Source organism: Carassius auratus, chromosome 3, assembly GCF_003368295.1.
Source record: "Carassius auratus strain Wakin chromosome 3, ASM336829v1, whole genome shotgun sequence".
Taxonomy (NCBI): Eukaryota; Metazoa; Chordata; class Actinopteri; order Cypriniformes; family Cyprinidae; genus Carassius; species Carassius auratus.
In genome coordinates, this window is record NC_039245.1 from 16,103,742 (window position 1) to 16,125,992 (window position 22,251).

Below are 22,251 nucleotides of genomic sequence, written 5' to 3' on the forward strand. Positions count from 1 at the left end.
AAGACAGCGTTTAGTGACTGCAGAGGGATCGCTCTTTGCACGCTTTCTAGGCTGTCTAATTCTGACTGTCTCAGAACGGATATATTAACCTCAGAGAAGAAAGTGTCATGTTTCGTGTCATGATTTTATTTGTCTTGATGTTTCAAAATGACTCGCTCGTGTGCTGTGCGTGTATTCATGTGCGAGGAGCTTAGTCAAAAAACTGTTTTAGTGACGTCATTACTGCAGGAACTAGAGGGCTGTAGTCCAAACGGGTCGATTTTTGTAGGCGAATTCTGTTAAATCAAATATCTCGCTTGGCATTGAACTTTGAGTTTTGGAATTTTACAGATATTATTTATACTCCAACAACAACATTACACAGTAACTAAAGTTTAAAACATGGGATCACGAAGAAGGAGACCTTTAAGTCGTGAAGTGGTAGATGCAGGATGAATCTGTTTATCATCTGGTCTTGTGGAGCTTCATCATCATCTTTATATCGTTCTCATTAGTTCTGTTGTGCAAAGGCAAAAGGCCTTTTGTTTGTTAGCTTTGGTCTGCTATTTACATTCATTTCAATGGAAATTAGGCAAGTCTTGAATCCTTTTACGTTTGTGAACATTGCAAATAAATCGGCTGCAAAACGGTGTCCTCTCACATGATTGTCTGGTTGTTATGTTCAGAATAAATCTATTAATATCATCACATTACTGTATGTTATAGCCTTTGAGTCTAGATATTATACAGGCGTTACTATAATGATGGTGATCAGCAACTAGATATTGATGAAGTGGAAATTACTGCCTCTTGCTTTGGCGTGACACCTCACTTTTTATCTTATTAGATAATTTTCATTACTAAAACATCTAACTGCCAGATTTACAGTCTCCCATCTATGATTAACTTGGCTGGATAGACAAATAAATCTCTAAAGTCATTTTTCTGAGTTCCACACTTTAGCGAGTTACGGTCTTTTGCCTTTGTAAGACAGAGCTGTTCTTCACGAATCTGCTCATTATCTCACCCTCGAGGTGAACTTTATCAGGATCCACATGAAGGTCGTGACCCTTCACCCCTGCTGACACACTGGGATTCCCTGAACTGACAAAGACTGTTGAGCTACACAGATCCAGTATCACACAACACGTTTCATAATAAGACCTTCTTGCCTTTAGCACTAAATAACTAATGCAGTTCTCAGATAACTACACCCAGTTATTCAGACGTCATGTGGCCTGTTCGTCTCGTACTGAATCAATCTCTTAAATCCATCAGCGGCGCTTGCTGCAGCTTATGAAAGACAGATGCTTCTTAACGTCCATAAATCTAGTTCAGACACCTTCTGGCAACATTAACGGGAATGAACGGATGATTCCTTAGACTGGAATGATCACCTGTCAAAAACAGATCAGGAGGTGATCAATTATACTTCATACTGCCTTCAGGCCTTCAGACAGACAGACAGACAGACAGCATCACTGAGACGTCTGTCTGACGTCTGCATTTACATTTACACGATACACATTTCCTAGTCAGTGTCATAATAGACGTTTTGAGAAGATTGTCTGTTACGATGTTTCAAGTGATTGGAGAATGAATGTCAACTGTGAAAACTGGAAAGGTCTGTCAGATGTTTGTACACAGCAGAATGCTTTCCAGATGCATTTTTACGCCGTTGATACAAACACAGAAGTGCAAATGGAGTCGCTTGAAGCAAGGTAATACAGGTTAGGACTTATAAGTATCTTGTGCCTTGGACATAAATTACCTCGTTGTGCGTCTGGAGACGAAAACATGGGTCAAATGAGTCTTAAGCCTTGTCCTGTGAAACAGAGGTATGTTTTTTTAACTATAAGTGCTGTGTCTTTAAGTAACATGTGCGAGAAGCTGCAAAAGAATCAAGGCTCCAGTGCAACGCTCAAGAGCAATTTATGGAAGTACATTTTGGGAAGAATAAAAATTGTGACTTTATCTATTTAAAATATATATATAGATAGTTTCTGTGAGAAATAAACCCCGCAATGGCATGAAAAAACTCACAACATTGTGATATTATATGTTTATTAATCGCGTGGTGAAAAGGGGATTGTATAAAGGTTGTTATCGAGTCTTTACACAGAAAATGATAAATGCCAAAAGCGGTGGCAACCAAAAAAATAAATGAAAAATAATAATTGTAATTGCATTGCCCTGTGTCTCGTGTTTCCAGCATCACAAACATGCTTCAGATCTCCAAGAAATAGGGATTGTAAGCTCCTCCCAGAATGAAGACAAGCAAGACAAGTGAAAAGTTAAGTTATTCATATATTTTATTGATTATAAATAGATCGGTATGATTAATAGTGGACTGTTTTTTACACGGAGTACTGGTGAGATGGACATTACTCATCATTACCAGGCTGTTATTGCTCGGTTTGTGTGGTCATGACAGGTCAGTGTATTTACAGACGCTCTTTCTGTGTGTGAGTTTCAGTGAAGCGTTGGCTCTCTGACCCTCTCTGACCCTCGTCTGTCTGGAGGCGCTCGGCCCTTGTTTCTGCTGACTGTGCTTCAGTGTTTAACGCTCTTTCAGCGCATTCTCCAGCAAACATCTTGTGTTTTCTGCTGACGCAGAGACGCGGTCGAGTCTGAGGGGAGACCTGTGATTGGCCCTGACCCCAGCGGTTGACATCATCTGATGAACACAGTACAGCAGTGGGCCTAAAGATGATGTCACTGGCACCCTGAGGAATATGAGATTTATTTATTAGTATTTTAGAGAGAAAACAAACTACTGTTATTTTTTTCGAGGTTACTTGTAACCTTGACAGGCGTTGTGACAGGCTTTGTGAGTAGTGCTATATATATTTGGATATTTATGAAAAGGCAATTTAGTAATGAGAGCTTTCTCAGTTTGTTTTGGACATCATTTCGCATCCACACACACACACACTATACAGTCTCTCTCTCTCTGTCTCACAATCTTACCGGTAAATGTGATCCGGCCCTCAGGCAGATCTCTCTCACACGCAGGATCAGCTTACATTATCTTTACTGGCTCGTATCCATGTCAACCTAAACACACACACACACACACACACACAGTGATAAAACACACAATATACACTTGATAGTGATTATTATTGACTAGAATAAACAGTATTAAAATGCATTCCTAAAGTATAAAGGAACATATGTTTTTGTTCAGAAAAAGATGGAAATTATTTATTTTATGTTATGAATTTTTAGAACAAGTCTTTAGAATAAGACTGCTGCCCTTCATCTGAATAAAACAAGCAATCAGCCAGAGAACTGCAGTACCGGACGCACACGCAGACCAGGTAAACAAAACAGCACACTGACCCTTGGCTCATAACACACACACACACCACACACACCACACACACACACACCACAGGTTCATCTGTCTGTGTGGGATTTTTCATGGCTCTTCTGCCACTGCTGTGCTAGCCTCGTCATGGCACAGTGCCACACCACACACACACCACACAGCCCACTCCTGTCAGTGTTACTGTAAACATTTAACCATGGCCGAGCGAAAATACTGGCAATTCTTCTCAATGTCACAACAGTCTGATATAAGTCACATACTTCTCTAGAAACACAAAGCAATAACAATGAAACTGAAAGCAGAAATCAGTCTCAAAACGTCTCGTTATAAAGAAATCTGTCTGTTTAACAGAGGGGATTTCGAAACGTTATGTGAGTCAAAGCACTGCATATTACAATATATGCATTTTATAATAATAATATATGATATGATATTTAATTAAATGTAATACATACAGTTTTAAATGTTGTTTTATATCTAATAAAACTGGTAATACATTTACAAAATGTTATTTTAAATTTAACAGAAAAAATTAATAATATTTAATAATAATAATAGCATTTATTTAGTGTTCATAAATATTAATAAATGATTAACAAAATATCTTATATTTGACAAAAATACATAGCTTTCGTAAATGTATAAAACAAAATGTATCAAACTTTAATAATATTCATTATTTTAATAATACATATTAGCTGTACTTCTTTGGATTACATTAAATAAAATCTAATGTTTTATTTAATAATTTATTAAATGATAATAAATAAATGCCCTGCTGAGAATCCTGTGTGTGATCCTTACTAACATACATTAACATCAACACATGTTTTCAATAAACAAAATATTATTTTTTATTGATTTTTTATTTTTTATTTAACAAACTTTCATTATATTTCTTATTTTAGTAATAAATATATATTTATATTAATATTCATACATCACGGTATAAATAAATACACATAAATGTAATTATTTTTAAACTAATTAAATAAATGCCGAATTTCCTCCTGATAAAGCTATCTGTGTGATATCTTCCAGGTCAGCTGACTCAGTGTCTGATCACAGCTGCTCCGCTCAAGCCTGATCTCAGGTGGGTTACAGGTTACAGTAACTCTCCAGCTGCTCTCACACACACAGCAGCACAGGTGCGGAGCGGGACGTCAGCCGAACCCCTGAAACTACAGTACCTGAGAAGGCCAAACTGATCAAATAACACTCTGATTCATGTCAATGTACTGCCATTGTGGTTTAATTGTGGACTTTTTGTTACATCAAACAAACTCAAAAGGCCTGAAAACAACTGACTCGGACTCCATTTCTCTCAGTGAAAACATGATATTTCCCTCAAAGTGACTAGAGAGCAAACAATTACGGACTTACCTTATCTACATACTTAAGAATTGAGTAATCATTCATGGCTCACTTTACAGGTATAATTATGCAGCATCAGTATATAGGCTTCATTATCATATACATATAAAAAGCCTCTAGTCTAATTTGACTGCTGAACCTGAGTTTCGAGTCTAAATATCCAAACGATTAATAACCTATTCACCTGGTTTAGAGACCGGTGTTTAACAACTAATTATTGTTGACTATTATTATACGATAGAAAAGGCATTTTCTGTATGTGTTCTTCTGTGTGGGATTCAGTTCGTGTTATTTGTCATTGTGTGTGGATTTCTGAACTGCTTGCTTGTTAAGCAGGTGTTGCTCGTGAGTGTCGGGAACGCGCCTCTGCGCAACGCTCCAGATGAAGTGGGCGGGGCAACTGACGCTCCCTCAGAGGAAGAACTTGACGTCACGAAGCCCATATTTGGACTGTAAACTTCCCACAGGAAGCGGGTGACGGAGGATCCGTGATAAGCAGAGTTTTACAGCGGCACTCTTCTACTGACTTGCACATTCAGCAAGTTGAAAAATAACAGCTAGATTTTTATTTTCAAATCTGAGTTACTTAATCTGACGTTTTTATATATATTTTTTTATTCAGGCTATATGACAGAAGAACAATGAAAACGAATACAGCAATAATAGATAAAATCAACAAAATTAGCTTGGACAGAAAACTCTTTTCGCAATTTTCCTAATGATTTCCTTTTAGATTTTACATCTTGTGTTTATGCTAACATTTCCGCGCATTAAAATCATATTAAACCCTAAAACAGCAGTTTTCAATTCCAGTTCTCTTGTAGGCTACCACCACTTTAGACATTTTGCATGTTTCTATTCGTATGATTCCAGTTCCAAGGGATCGTATATGTTCCATTGAAAGGGCATTATAGTGCGCGAGACGTTAATTGAACTTGTACGTTATGTAGGCTATTTATGATGTCACACTTCATACTCAGTAAGTTTCGTGTGTGTATGAACTCGCTGCAGGCTGTGGCGTAGCACAAATCTGTGATTGAAGTAAACTTCAACAGATGTCACGTGCTCAGGGAGTAGGGAGAAGTGAACACTGTGTAGGGATCCTGTCAATTTGAACACAGTTTAAGCAAAATACGCCGTTTTTATAACTGTATGTAGTCCAGCTATAAGCCAACCATGTAAATCCAATGCTAGAACCCCTTTCTTTTTTAAATAAATAATCGTAGATTCTTTTAGAATGTTGGCTGTTCCTAAAACCGTTTATTTAATGATTTCGAATTTGCCCATTCGCTTTTCGCGCGCTGCGCCCTCGGGCTTGTTTACTGTCCCAGCAGTTCCCGACAATGACGTGTCGAGGCGTGTGACGTGGACTCCGTGGGGCGGGAGCTGCTTATAAAAGCGAATCGGGATGCCGCTCCACACGAACGAACGAGACAGAGCAAATCCAGCGAACATCTTTCCCAAAGAGCGTTCGCTTTCAACAGACAGGCTCTCTGAATTATTCCCGGTTTCATTGCTGCTGCGTTATTTTTGACCTTCACGCGGAGCATCGATACAACAGAACGCGGATCCATTGCCTGTCATCGTTTTGGGACGGGTTACACAGCGGACACTGAACTGTCAGACACACTAACGTTAGAAGAGAAGCCGGTCTTCCAGAAGAACTCTATGAGTACAAAAATGGAGCAGCCGTTTTATCACGACGACTCGTTTCTGTTGGGTTACGGTCACAACGACGCGGCACTACACGACTATAAACTCCAGAAACAGGGCATGAACTTGAACCTGAACGAGCCCTATCGGAACCTCAAATCGGACTTGTATCAGTCCAACAGTGCTGATGTGGGCTCGCTCAAACTCGCCTCTCCGGAGCTGGAGAGGCTCATCATCCAGACCAGCAGCGGGCTGCTCACGACGCCCACCCCGGGCCAGTACCTCTACAGTCGGGGGATCACCGACGAGCAGGAGGGTTTCGCGGAGGGCTTCGTCAAGGCTCTGGATGATCTCCACAAGATGAACCATATGCCCCCGCCCAATGTGTCGATTGGAGCCGGCGGTGTGACGACGTGCTCGACAACTGCGTCTGTTTTCGGCTCCTCCCTGCAGTCTGAGCCTCCCATGTACACGACTCTCAACGCGTACTGCCCAGCGCCCAGCCACCCGTCCGCCACCATCAGCTACCTTCCGCCGCACCTACAGCAGAGCCAACACCCGGAAAACACGCACGGGTTCCAGCACTCCGGCGTCCTCCAGCAGCGCTACGTGCCTTTGAAAGAGGAGCCCCAGACTGTTCCCGACATGCACAGCAGCGACTGCTCGCCACCCATGTCCCCGATAGACATGGACAACCAGGAGCGCATCAAAGCGGAAAGGAAGAGGCTCCGAAACCGACTAGCGGCCACCAAATGCCGCAAGCGCAAACTGGAACGCATCTCCCGGCTGGAGGAGAAAGTAAAGGTGCTCAAGACCGACAACGCTGGCCTGTCCAACACAGCCTCCGTCCTGCGGGACCAGGTGGCCCAACTCAAACAGAAGGTGCTGAGACACATGAACAGCGGCTGTCAGCTGATGTTGACCAGCAAGATGGAAGCGTTTTAAACCGTAGCCAACGCAGAAACAACACTGGACACTTGCTGGACCGTGCTTTACGACTGATCGGCTCTGGGACCTCGCCAGCTCTCAGAAGAGGCGTCTCGGACACGCTCTGGGTTCCGAATAAAACCGAGCGCGAACCCGCGACCGGAGCGCGAGAGAAGCCAAGAATGTCATGATCAACCGTGTATTTGATCTGATATTGTCGTGCAATACTACAGTTCCCGAACTCATAAATTATTGTATTACTCAGGTTGATCCTGACACTATGTTAACAATGTCACATGTTTACAATGTCTCTTTTTTTATGTGTGCGCTGTTTATTTAAGTAAATATATTGAAAAACAACTTTCGAGTCTATGGCTTTTCATTTGTGTTATATAATTATTGTTATGTAACTCTTAAGCTGACCGTTCCTAGAAAGTCCACATCTAGCCACGAAACTCAAAAATATGATATTATGTTTCACTGTTTGTGGCGTAATCAGATATTCTCGGGGTTGTGAATTGATTCGCACTTCCTGCGTTTGTGCGTTTACACAAGAGGCACCAGGCCTTTCCTAGTGACGTCAAGCACCACATCCATATATGGTCATTTTTGGCCCTCGTACGTCACTCCCCACCCACACACCCGGGCGAATAGTTTCATTGCTCCGGGATCAACGGGGCAGGAGAGCTTTCAGAGAGGGGCTTTCCGAAGCTGGATAAGAGCACAGTGAGCATGTGGGATGGTGTGTGTGTGAGTGTGTGTGTTTCCATGGAGCTTAGTGGGCTGAACGGTTAAAAGGAAAGGAAAAAGGAAAAAATATGCTGCTGCTAATAAACGAAACTAATCATTTAAAATATATTCAGAAACCTTATATATATATATATATATATATATATATATATATATATATATATATATATATATATATATATATATATATATATATCCTGTCGAATATAGGCCTATCAATCAGAAAAACACACTGATGAACTTTGTGCAGAGATATAACAGGTCAGAGAGAGGCCAGGTCAAAAATACACATCAGATGTGAGGTTTATATTCGGAAACTGAATCATATGTGAAGAGATATCTCTTGAGTAAGATAATATGACTGTTGAAAAACAGCCTAAATTGGATATATACAGATTTACACCCAAAATCATTATAAGCAAATCAATATATGTTATTGTTATTGTTATTTTTTTTAGTTTAGTTTATTTAAGTAACAGAGAACTGGATCTTTTTCATTATAAGCAGAATAATCTGCTCTTAAGTAATGATATTACTGTGTGGTTTGGTGCTTTGGCTGTCTTCAGGAGATGAATGCATCCTTTGGGAAGTTACTGTGACCTCTGGAATGACTGGACCGGAGGCGAAGAAGAGAAGGATGAAGAGCATTAGCATGAAAATAGCTGAGTGACCCTGAGGTGAACCTCAGTAACCGATTCATTCACTTATAGCCCAACACTGAAAATAATATGTTTTTGAGCATACTGTGGCCTACTTTATTATCATTAAACAGCCTACTATTACACCAACGGGTCCTAACTATATGCAAAAACCCAAGAAGACCCTGAAACGTGTGGGACGTTTGTTTTTGTGCCATGCTCTCGCTGGTAAATGGGAGCGGGGTTTTCACTGGTCCACCTGCCGCTGACGTCAGTGACCCACCTGCGTGTTTTTCTGCTCGCTCTCGAGGTGGAAATCAAAGCGAACCACATCAAAGCGCCGAGAGCTGGCGCGCGCACACGCTCGGCTTGTTTTGGAGATTTTAAAGGTGTACCCCACCGTCAGTCACTTCATCTGACACTCGACACACATCACCAGCTCTTTTAGCTCTGGAACATTCTCACCTCCTCTCTCTTTGAAATCAGCTTGTTCCATGCTATGACCAGGTTTGCCGACTTTGATACGAGGCGCAAATAACCCTGTTTAATTAACCACCTTATTTTGCAAAACAGAAGTTAGGCCTACTTTATATAAATGTGCGAGACTTAGCTGCTGTAGGTAGTGAATAACTAATGGGCAGTAAACAGCTATAAAACTATGTGCACTACAAACAAGTGTGTTTACAATATTAAAATAATCCCAAATTACCAGTTCGCAATACTACTCTATACACTAAAATAACTACCGATTAGCCATGTTTTTCTTGGTAAAAGTGTAGGAACCATGTTTTAAGTATCATATAACCAGCTGGCACACCTAAAAATAGATGCACAATTATTTTTTATAGTTTCAATAAAAAATGTTTACTAAACTTGGGCTATTGTTGTTTACTTAGAATATATATATATATATATATATATATATATATATGTATATATTTTTTTTTGTTCGCAACTCGGTTGATTCAGATCGGCACTTCGGAGCCTGTTCGCGACTTGGTTGATTCAGATCGGCACTTCGGAGCATGTTCGCGACTCAGTTGATTCAGATCGGCAATTCGGAGCCTGTTCGCGACTCGGTTGATTCAGATCGGCACTTCGGAGCCTGTTGGCGACTCGGTTGATTCATGTTCGCGACTAGGTTGATTCAGATCGGGACTTCGGAGCCTGTTCGCGACTCGGTTGATTCAGATCGGCAATTCGGAGCATGTTCGCGACTCGGTTGATTCAGATCGGCACTTCGGAGTCTGTTCGCGACTCGGTTGATTCAGATCGGCAATTCGGAGCATGTTCGCGACTCGGTTGATTCAGATCGGCAATTCGGAGCATGTTCGCGACTCGGTTGATTCAGATCGGGACTTCGGAGCCTGTTCGCGACTCGGTTGATTCAGATCGGCACTTCGGAGCCTGTTCGCGACTCGGTTGATTCAGATCGGCACTTCGGAGCCTGTTCGCGACTCGGTTGATTCAGATCGGCACTTCGGAGCCTGTTCGCGACTCGGTTGATTCAGATCGGAACTTCGTAGCATGTTTGAGATTTTTTTAAATTCATATCTGGACATCGAAGCAGGAAGTGTTTGTCAAACAGTTAATTGGTGATAAATGAATATTTGGACTTGAGGCTTTTTTTTTACCTGTTGATTCAGCATGTACATGGACCCACACACGAAGGTGGACACACTCTAGACGGGTGTGCCAGGTAGGGTGACCACCCGTCCCGCTTAGAGCGTGCGCGCAGTTTGAGCCCAATACATGCCTCCCACAAATTGAGACTGTGTCACGCATAATCAATGCTTGATCAAAAAATAGTTGGTCGCTATATCTGCAGTCACCAACCCGTCGATCGCGGTCGACAAGTCGATCTTGGAAGCATTTTAAGTCGATCGCGAAGATTTTTCAAAATCTGAGAAAAAAAGGTGCGAGCCTCCGCTGACTGCGCGCGCACCTCCCGAAACAGACGAGACATTTATACTTGACACAACTGTTTTAGACTGAAAACCAGACCATACAACTGATTTAGACGCGGGTGCCGGTGTGATGAGATGTACTAATATCCGTCTGCTCGGGCATGATTGTTTTAGGCCTGTAATTGATTGATTATTGAGGTAATAGGGATGGCACGGTTCGCTGAAATAAAAAAAACCAAACCGTTCGGTTCACCACACACGGTTCTGCACGCGCTTCAACTTAAATCTGACAAAGCATCTGTAATATCATCTGTAATATGTCTTGCTATAAATGGCACGTAAAAAAAACAGGGTTCAGCTAATAAATGTTTCTGTTGATGCATGCGCATTCTGGCTTCCCAGACATTACAAAACATGAAAAAAAAAAAAAAGAAGATCTATATTGAGCAACTACAATTCATTTTAATCCTATTATTATATATTATAATTTATTTAATGTGAATAAATTGTAATGAAAAATAAACAAAATGAAATAGCTAAAGTTAAAAATTATCCTATTTGGAAGAAAATTATTACATTTAACAATTAACTACATTTTGACACGACCTGCAAATTAACACTATGGTTGGACGGAAGCAGTGTGACAAAAATACTGTCCCATAATTTTGCACAGTAATCTGACAATATTTGTAGCACACCCAGATTTTCATATGCACACCTAGAGTCTCTTTTCTGGCTACACTACTGCTGTGTATAACAGTTTTACTACAAAAAACACAGTTAAACTATGTTTAGTCTACCAAAACTACTATAGTAGGCTAACTGGTGCTTTCGGTTTAAAACCATGGTTCATTTTTGCAATGGATATGGCACTGCTTTCACATAAAATACATTTTTTGCTGTATACGGAGTATTTGAGTATGTTATTTTCATAATGATAGTTTTTAAAGTTTCTAAAGACGTTTAAAAGACGAGTTAACCTGATACTGTTTGTTTATTTGCTTTCATATCGAATGTGAGTTTAATTAACCAGGTTTAATGTGACTGTATCTCTCTTGTTTCCCTTTTATTCAGTGTAATTGACATGAGAACGGCTCACAGGCCTGTAAAACGCAGCTCTCATGAATGAGTCAAAGCTCACTGAGCGAAGTTTCACAACAGAACCTGTGTGTGTTATTTTTATCCTGCCTTCGCGATGAGCCAGAGCTTGATGGAATATTTATTCTTCATACTTCCTCTGTTCTAGAGGACAAGAGAAGCTTTCAAGCTTTTCATGCAAACACACACACACACACACACAGGAGAAACATCAGTGACTGATGACGACAAACTGTGGGCAGATCTCCTCCATCACACAGTTTTTGCACATTTCATCTCTCTCTTTCTCCCACTCACACACTGTGAATCTCTCCAGCGATCTCATGGATATTCCTTCTTGTCCCTTCGAAGGCCGTTAGATGAGGCTCTGATTGTGTTTCTGAGTGACTCTTTCCATCAAACACCCAGCTTCAGCTCCACACGGCGGTTATCATGTACTCCAGCATGCTCAGACTCTCACTGATGCTTCTGAGGAGGTTTTTGTTTTACTAACCTGTGGGTCAAAGCAGGGGTCAGTTAGAAGCATTATGAAAAGAACATTAATTCAATCATACAACAGTTAGATGTGGTCCAGCAATTAGACAATCGGTGTTTCAAGAGAGGTAATATATTAGCTGTTTATTAGACCTATATAAAAGTAGACTTCAGATCAAATATTAATATTATGGCTCAGTCTCAGTTGTGTTGATATTCAGTATACAACAGCATTATTATTACAAAACATGTTACCATGATGTTATATGTTGTTATTTTTAATTTTTTTTCATCGTACCTGACTTGGCCAGTCTTCTACTCATTTTCAAATGACTGATACTAAAGTAACAATGGTTGGCATAAATACTGCTCCAGTTTCAGCTCGTTTGAATATCACGTGGGATCATGGGAGTTTTTGTGTTTATGTATTTGGGTCAACCCTGGTTTATCTTATCATGACTTAAGTATAAAATCACTGTCAAAAACTGAGATTCACTTTAAAATTGGGGTCATAACGCCATCTACTGGAGTAAGTGCCATAAAACTTACCCATGGCCTTGAAGAAACGTTTTGGATGTTTTCTGGAGAATAATTCTGCTTCTCATTACACAGACATAGGACACAAAATAAGCAGGATGGCAGGATGTTCATACTGTACTACGAATGGCATATATTTATGTATTAATTATGAGTAGCCTACTGTAAATTCATGCTGACTAAATAGCCTATATTGGCCTAATGGTTTAAATTCAATTATCTATTGTAAATTTGGCGGTAAACACCATATACGCACACAGATGAATGATAACAAGCTTTTTTTTTAAAAAAAAAGAGAAAAACATTAAAAGAACAAACAAATTTCAGTTTTATTTAAGAATTAGAGACACAGGTAATATCAGAACAGAAACGCACTTGTTTACTCACTAAAGCTATAAGATCGCACACAGCGACGCGACGTCATTCACATAAACAAAACACGTCATCACGTGACTCGCCAGATTTTACAGTATTCTCTCGTAGTTTCTTTACAGCGTTATTTTTTTATGTAAATCATTGTAAATACTGGATCATGTTTTCACTAAAGTCATTACGCAAAAAAATAAAATAAAATAATAATAACTAACACAACATACTGACATCACACATAGGCTAGTGTCATAATTTGTGAGGTTACAGATTATGAGACAGTAGAGCACATTATCATGAAGTATCACTGTTATGGAAACAAGAGACAAGCGACAACAGCATCATTTAGTTTGAAGCAATCCACAAAAAACAAAAAAACAAAAAAATGTTATGTGCTTTCAATTACTCTGAATAAACGGATAATGTAAAACAATATATGAAACTCATTTATTGATGTAATGTGACGCATTTCTAATTACTTTAACACTTTACAATAAGCTCCTCTTTGTTAGCATTAGTTAACGCAGAGAAGTTAGCCTAGCCTTAATATTTTAGGAGTGTTTTACAAGCAAATACTACTTTCTATGTTTAGATTTCAAGTTGAATTCAAAGTTTTATGTGCCCTTTCTTTTAAATAGTTTGTTAAATATACTGTACTAACAATTTCTGAGTAAAAATTGTTTCTACAATGGTAAATGTGACTACCTTTTACCTAACATTAACATTATTATTATTATTATTATTATTTTACTACAGCATTTTCTAATCTTCTTTAATGTTTGTTAATGTTCATGTTAATTTACGGTGCATTAACTAATGTTAACAATCAAAATCTTACTGTAAAGTGTTATCCAGACCTAAATTCAACTCTTCATGTTGCCTTTAACAGGTCAACAGGTTAAAATTAGCAGAATGTCATTTTACAGAAGTATCTTTAGTTCACAGAGGACTGTTTTGCTGACTGTGTTAAATAGACAACACTGTAGGAACCTCACTGCATTAGTTTACTGTAAATTCAACTGATAAGATAAAATGCTCATTAACAAACATTTAGCAGATCTATCACATTTCTCCTAGAAGCCGCTCCCGCTGCCCTCCGTGTCGCTGGTGAGCACTGAGCGTTTGCGCAGTACAGCCTTGGCACTGCTCCTCCGGGCCTGAGGTGGCGCTGTGGCGCTGCGTGCTCGAGGCCCTGCGGGAGGGCAGGGGGCTCTGTACTGCGGCAGGCCGCTCTTGGTGGTGTCCAGTTCTTCAGGGTCTCCTTCCTGAACCCTCAGAGCTGCGATCACCTCTCGATCAGACGGACTGAGGGTCAGACAGCCGCAGCTATTGCCTTCAACACCGTCTTCCTCCCCGGGGTCGTCTTCAACTGTCATGAAAGCTTCTCCCCAAAGACTCTCGCAGAGGTCACGTCCATGCTGGTACATCTGATCAACAAACACAGATGCATGTGAGTACATGATTCTTTTCTAACTGTAGATCCAACCTGACAGTAGAAGAAGATGTTCCACTTTAATGCTGCTATAGTGGCCTCTTGTGGCAATGCTGAGAATGCAGTGCAAAACTGATTTGTATTAAAGGGACAGTTAGCAAGAAACTGAACTGTATTTATATATATTTTTTTTTTTTACAGCTGATCACGATAAAGCAAGAAGAAGAAGAAGACGCCTCACTTGCTGGCTGAAGAAGAAAACGCAAAGGCGTTCAGGACAGTTCGGACATTGTATTGAAAATCAGAGGTAAAAAATTATATAAATACTGTCCAGTTTCTTGCACAGACTTATCGTTTTGTGTCTTTACACATCGATGTATCGTCACAAGCCGCAGGGTTTAATTTGGTTTTGTTTGTGTATGTCTGTTTGACTCATAAAGCCGTGATTCCCATACACTTCCATTATATGACTGACAGACTGCAACAGTTTGAGTAAAAAATCTCAGTTTGTGTTCCACTGAAGAAACAAAGTCACCTACATCCCTTTAATCATTCTGACGACATAAAATGCAAAAGAAAAGACAATAACGAGAAAAAATTGCAGTATACATAAACAACAGAAAGTAACAACATCAACATTAAATATTCTTCTGACTATTAAAGATGTGTCCATTTATCTAATATAATTTAAATTAATTTGACTTATTAACATTGAATTTATAAAATGTTGAAAAAATATGAAAAATATACACATGAACATGTGATTATATCAGCCAGGATTCACTCCTAGTTACTATATATATATATATATTTAATGTGTAAATATATATACAGTTAATTAATTAATAACTCAATTAATTAATGTATATATATATATATATATATATATATACACACACACATAAACACACACACACATAGACATTAATTAATTGAGTTGAAGTTCAAACTAACTTAAGTTGAAATAAAATAAAATATTAATATTAAAAACTACTTAAAAAATGACAAAAGCTTAATAAAATAACTAAAACCAAAGCTAAAATATTAAAAATGATTTTTTTAAATAAAATATAAAATTAAATTGCAATGCAATGCAATTTTATATATTCCATAACAGTATTTAAATAATACTAAATAGCACTGCTGTTCTCTATATTTCACCATTGTCTGCTGTATTGAAAAACAGAAAAATATTCTATACAAATAACAAATATAATGTTCCTCATGTACATACTATGTACTTATTATAGTAATTACAATAACTATGTAATAACTAGGTACTAACCCTGAACCTACTTCTAAACCTAACCCTACCCCATGTAGTTACCTTGTATTACCAGAACTGTCTTAGATAAATACACTGTAAGTACATCATAAGTACATGTTAGTGCACGTACTGTAAAATAAAGTGCAACCAAATATTCTATATTACTAATTACAGTAAGCATTATCATTTTTATAATTAACATTTAGCAGTGTTCAGTCATAAACATGGGAGATAAAGTAAATATGAAATAAATAAAGTAATAGGAAGTGCTCAGATGCAGTTATGACTCATCTTACGTCCATGTAGTGTCAAAAATATTGTTTAAGGATGATAAAACATCTCAGATCTGCTGCTAATATTATCAGTCATTATTTTCACACATCAGCGATTCACGCATATTAATGATTCCTGAATGTACACACACAAACCCTCTCTCACTATTAGCTGTGATTTTCAGCCCTAGAATGTGTGAATTGTGTGTGTGTGTGTGTTTCTCTGTCACTCACGCTTGTGCGCATGATGATTTTGAATTCTCACTGTCAGCTGCACGTCCATAGAGACATAACTTCCATTAAAACCATAACTTCGCCTCCTCATTCCTCATGATTTAATCAAGTCTTGCTCACTGTTATATATCATTTGAAATGGCTTAAAATGGCGAAAAGTGAACGGCAGAAAAGTCTGTGTAAAGTTAAAGATCATGTTAAGATCACATGACCAGCCAAATTCTTCTTGTATTATCTTGGTATTTCTACACAACATAATTCACTGAATTATTCATTCCAACTAGTATTTCAATGTTTATTCAAGAGTGAATCAAGGTTCAAATTAGTTTTGTTTCCGACATTGTTGTTGTGATGTTGTTTCAACTTCTTACTTTTCAAGTTTAAACACTGGTTTAGAAGTAATTAGTTTTACCTTTTACGACCATTTAATATTGCATTAAACACTGTTGCAATGTTTTTTTTCAACACTGAAACAGCAAACAACAGTCTGTATGAGAGGCGATGGCACTGATTCACACTCTCTCTCTCTTTTCACATGTTCAGCATGTCAGTGTTGAGGAAGAGTGACATGATCTGACACTTTCATTCCGCGCGTGTGTGTGTGTGTTCCAGCTGTGTCCAGGCCAGGAGTCACACCATCTCTTCACACACACACTCTCTCCATGTTTGCATCACCAATAGTGCTGATCAAACCTCTAACGCTCAGTGTTAAACTTCAGTGTGTGTGTGTCCGGCGTCCTGTAGCATTTGTGCTTCGGACATGAATCACTCCTTACACCTGCATAGCATCGCCCTGGCAGCCTCACATAACACTTGTAATGCACAAACAAGTCATTTTCTTCAGACATGTAAAGCTCCAGTAGTGTGTGTGGTTATATAATGTTTGGTGTGGCATGTTACCTGTTGGTAGGGCACACAGCCGCCGCTGCAGTTCTGTCCGCGGGGGTCAGTGGTCCAGTCCCGAGCACATGTCATGTCCATTTTACAGGCCTCATACCTGCAACAGTGACTCAGCGTCATCACGGTGTCTAAGTTACCAACAGCTAAACTGGTAAATGATGAAGAACCCAAGAATCTTTCCTGTCAATCAAAGCTTATGGCCTTGGGCCCAAGACAGAGTGTATTTATGAAGATGAGGCCTCACCAGTCTCTGCAGAAGCTGTGGCACAGAGGCACCGCCTTCAGGGAGGAGTCTCGATGTGGGTGTGTCCAGCGAGCAGCATCAGGAGAACAGCGGTAAAAACAGGCGACGCGCTTCAGGAAAGACTCACAGCTACAGAGAGACACAGGATGGTAAACATCACATCAAGGCAACATTTTAGTTCACACTAGAGTCCTGCGCGGGACTGATTTCTTAATCCCGCTCTCGCTAAATTTCTGTCTTCCACTGTATATTTTCACGCATCTGGGAGCTGATATCAGTAAACGGGGTACTGAAATCGCTTTTGAATGAGCACTCACTGTTCATTTTCACTTTCGATTTTGCGATCATGAAAGGGAGCACATCTTACAAGACATTTGTCATGGAGCTCAGGATCTGTTGAGAAGCAAATCCTCCAGCTTGGTCTTATCAGTCATCTCTTCTTACTCTCGACTGACTCCCGCAGCTTGTGAATGGAGCAGAGCACGCGCTTTAAGTTTATAATTTTAGTGCACGCTTTTTTCCACAAAAATTAGGGACAGTGTCGAGGTAAGCGATTAATGTAATCTGTTTATGACCAAACACAGTGTAACATGGACTACTGCAGCAAGCCCAGTGTTCATGTAGCTCCATTATTCTTGCTATTCACATAATCGTGGGAAGACAAGACCAACGCTAGGTTTTTTGACGCCCATTCCTGCAAGATTCATATTGGGTCCCGCGGGATTAAGAAATCAGATATATATATATATATATATATATATATATATATATATATATATATATATATATATATATATATATATATATATACATTAATGAAATACTTTAAAATGTAAATAAATAAACGAACAAACAAAATAATAATTAAAATAAATGAATAAATACATAAATAATGTTGTCATAAAAATGACTTAAAAGATAAACATGGATAAAAATAATTAATAAGATTCATATTGGGTCCCGCGGGATCCCAATGCCAATGCAGCCCTCTGGTTCACACGCATTAAAATCCACACCCATACATAAGAAAAACACAAACAAAAATGGATTGAAAATAAATAAACATGAATTAAAATAATAAACTGCATTAAACATTTTTTTTTAATAAACATGGTTCAAAATAACTAAATAATCAACTATGTGTATATATATATATACATATATATATATATATATATATATATATATATATATATATATATATATATATATATATATACATTAATACAATACTTTAAAATGTAAATAAATAAACGAACAAACAAAACAATAATTAAGATAAATGAATAAATACATAAATGATGTTATCATAAAAATGACTTAAAAGATAAACATGGATAAAAATAATTAAATAACCAATTAACTAAATATATTAATAAACATAATTTTAAAATATAAATAAATAAACTAGCAAACATTAATTAGTTCAAATAAACAAATAAATACATAAAACATATTATAATAAACATAACTAAATAACTAAAATATAAATAAAAATACATTTAAAAATAGACAAACTAACAAACATGGACTAAAAAGTAACTGAATATAAACTAAATAAATATAGAAAATATAGATTAATTTGAATAAATAAATAAACTTCCAGTTTTAATAAGAAATGTTATTTACTGTTTTTAAAAAGCTTGCAAATCACCCTTTATACTAATAAAATAATAATAATAATAATAATAATAAAGTTTTATTAAACACTTATACACTTAAACCTGCTTTTGAAGTCATTCCCAGTGTTATTTGAATCCTATCTTATTAAAGATAAATCAGAGACTTACAGAGGGCTGAGGAGACCACACTTATCCCAGAAAGACTTGTCCTCGCTGGACAGATCCTGGACATCTGTCTCTGAACAACACGAGTCTGGACAGAGACACACACATTCACAAACTACAGACCATACAGTCCCACCTCTACTTGGGAAATAGACATGAAAGTTTTTAATAATCTGATCTCGACTAGTGTTGAATCAGCTGTGTGTGTTTGTAAGATGACTATAAAGAGTGCACACACTCTCCCTGTAGAGCGAGCACTGCTTCAGATGACGCTCTGGACTGGGCGTGGCCTTGTGTCTCCCGTCCCGTAGACACGCCCCCTCGTGACTCATGACAGCGGCAGCCAATAGACTCGTGAGGAGGGCGAGGCCGAGCAGAACTCTAGACACGCCCATTTTCACCTGTGTTTACGTTTAAGCTGCAAGAAATAATCAAGGATGAGAAAACACTCCATAACAACTCTCATTAACTGGTGTTATGATGCTGCGGAATGACATAAATTGTATAAAAACCTTATTCATTTATATAATGACTTGTAAAAGATAAATACTGAGAGCTGAGATCATTTGATGTGTTCATATTCCTGCCTAAATTCCACAAGCGAGTTTTAGAGGAATTCCCGCCATAATGACGTCACGATTTGGAATCAATTCTCTTGGAATCTTCCACAAATCAAATAAGATCCTGCTGGACAAACTGAAATTCTAAATATAACATTTGAAAATGAAGCATTTGTTTATCCAGCATGATCGTACCCAATTCTCAGACTCTGATGTTCTTCCTTAAGGATTATAATAAGCACGGAAATAAAATAAAATAAAATAAAATATGCTAATCAAATAACTGAATTTCTAAAAATATAAAGCAAAAATAATTTGTTTATCCAAGAGGATCGTGGTTGTTTGTGCTTCCTTTAAGATTATAATAAGCATAAATAGATTAATAAATTAATTAATTAATAATTAAAATAAAATAAAATAGGATAAAACTAAAATGAATCAATCAATCAATTCATAAACACTGTGTGTATGTGTGTGTGTTTTAGTTTAGGCCCAGTTTAAATCTGGCCACTTTCTTTGCTCTAGAAAAGATGTGACGTCAACAGAAACTTTCAGTTAAACTGGAATCCTCATTACAGTGATGAAAACATTCAGTTCAACATATAAACTTTGATAGATAGCATTGTGTCTATAGAAAAGAAGTTTCCCATCTTCCTGTGCTACTCATAATAATGTCCTTTAACTGTGTCACGCAGTCCTGCCTAGGAGGATGACACACACACACACACACACACACACACACACACACACACACACACACACACACACACACAGAGATTTACTCCAGTACACACAACAAACACCTTGTTGGCTCTTCTAAAGCACAAAATGACTGTTTATATGTCCATAAAACTGCTTCATACCTGATAGTGGAGCGTGCACGTCTGCTGTGAGTGTCTGATGCTCTCGGTCTGATCCACACACACTCCTTACCCAGAGCTGGAGACGAAGGACATCTCCATGACAACAGCCCTCCCTCCCTCCCTCCCTCCCTCTCTCTCTGACACTCACACACACACACACACACACACACACTCACACACACACACACACACACACACACACACACACACACACACACTTGTCATCGGGTTGATCTCAATGAGTGCAGTTCTCAAAGAAACATAATAAAAGCAATAACAGCCTACTGTAAACAGAGTCAAAACAAAGACACATTGATTATACTCTCTAATGAGAACAGCACAGAGGCTTTATTTCATTTGACCTTGCTTCTAAATGCATCTGAGTCACTGCACCTGCTGGCTGTGTTTTCTGTTGTTTTGTTTTCCCCAAAACCTGGGTACAGTATCTGACAGTGACTGGAGGTGAATCTGGGGGAATTAGGATAATCTGGGACGTCTAAGCTTCTTGTCCCATCACGAGCATGTCAACACGAACGTATGGTGTAGCTGCTCTAAAGTCTCGCTTGTCAATCTAAACTGATGAGATAAACTGCAAAAGAGCACAAGAAATGAAACGTGTTGTAAAGTACTACTCAACATTCACAAAAACAACACAATGCATATGAATTGCAGGGTTAGTATAAGAAACAAAACACTGCAACCATTAAAAAAATGTTTTGTTACTTGAAATCAAATAAATATTTACTGAAATAAAATAAAATATTAAAAACTTAAAAACATTTTTTGTATCAGTTGTCAAAACATTTCTCAGTTTCATTTACTTTATGATATACTGAAATAAAACTAATATATATATATATATAAACAACAACAACACTGTACAAAACAAACCATAAAACTGTAAATTAAAAGCAAATTTAGTATTACAAGTAATTATCAATAACAGTCTTAAAAATCACATTTAATTTAATGTTACTTATTGTTTCTTTGTAATTTTAGGGGAAATGTACAAGCAATTTTGAGTATAATTTTGGAAAAAATGGTGTATAAACTATTTTCACTTATAAAATTGTGAGTAAATTTAACAAACAGTTACAAAGAAATAGCAATTTTGAGGTAGTACACACACACACACACACACACACACACACACACACACATATATATATATATATATATATATATATATATATATATATATATATATATATATATAATAGTGTAATAAAAATGGCAAAACACACATTGATAAAACTTTCAACTTAATGGAAAATACAAAAATAAAAACTAAATCAATGGTCAAATATTAGCCGATAATCTGCCTGTCTGATATATTTAGTGGAATATGACATATTTCTGAGAGCAGAAAGCAGCCGTTTGCAGTGACCATGAGATGTTTTCTCTCAGCAGACACTGAAGGCTTGTTTTGCTGGTCTTTCCGTCTCTAATCTTCCTTCTGGAATAATCCCACCTCCGTGCGCTGCTTTAAGACGTTTTTGGCCCTAAACGCAAACCCTGTGCCCTAGTTAAAGAGCTGAGAGGATTCAGCCTGAAACACACACAGAGCTGCGGGACGTCTCTGAATGTGTGTCTTCTCTCTTGTCATCAGCTGTCAGAGCGATTCACAGTGATACAGACGCTTTCGTTAGCAG

The 22,251-nt window shown here is 38.0% G+C and overlaps 2 protein-coding genes across 2 annotated transcripts; one reads left to right on the top strand and one right to left on the bottom strand.

The window, feature by feature from the left end:
* Window positions 1–6,096: 6,096 nt before the first annotated feature.
* On the top strand, window positions 6,097–7,627 carry LOC113055311 (transcription factor jun-B). Its single transcript, XM_026221521.1, has one exon. It carries the CDS (start codon window positions 6,356–6,358, stop codon window positions 7,283–7,285), a length of 930 nt encoding a protein of 309 aa, XP_026077306.1. The 5' UTR covers window positions 6,097–6,355; the 3' UTR covers window positions 7,286–7,627.
* A 5,849-nt stretch (window positions 7,628–13,476) lies between these two features.
* On the bottom strand, window positions 13,477–20,687 carry LOC113055393 (riboflavin-binding protein-like). Its single transcript, XM_026221683.1, has 6 exons — window positions 20,600–20,687; window positions 19,415–19,594; window positions 19,180–19,264; window positions 17,390–17,518; window positions 17,146–17,242; window positions 13,477–14,467 (listed from the first exon to the last, which is right to left on the bottom strand). Exons 2-6 carry the CDS (start codon window positions 19,569–19,571, stop codon window positions 14,114–14,116), a joined length of 822 nt encoding a protein of 273 aa, XP_026077468.1. The 5' UTR covers window positions 19,572–19,594; window positions 20,600–20,687; the 3' UTR covers window positions 13,477–14,113.
* Window positions 20,688–22,251: the final 1,564 nt, after the last annotated feature.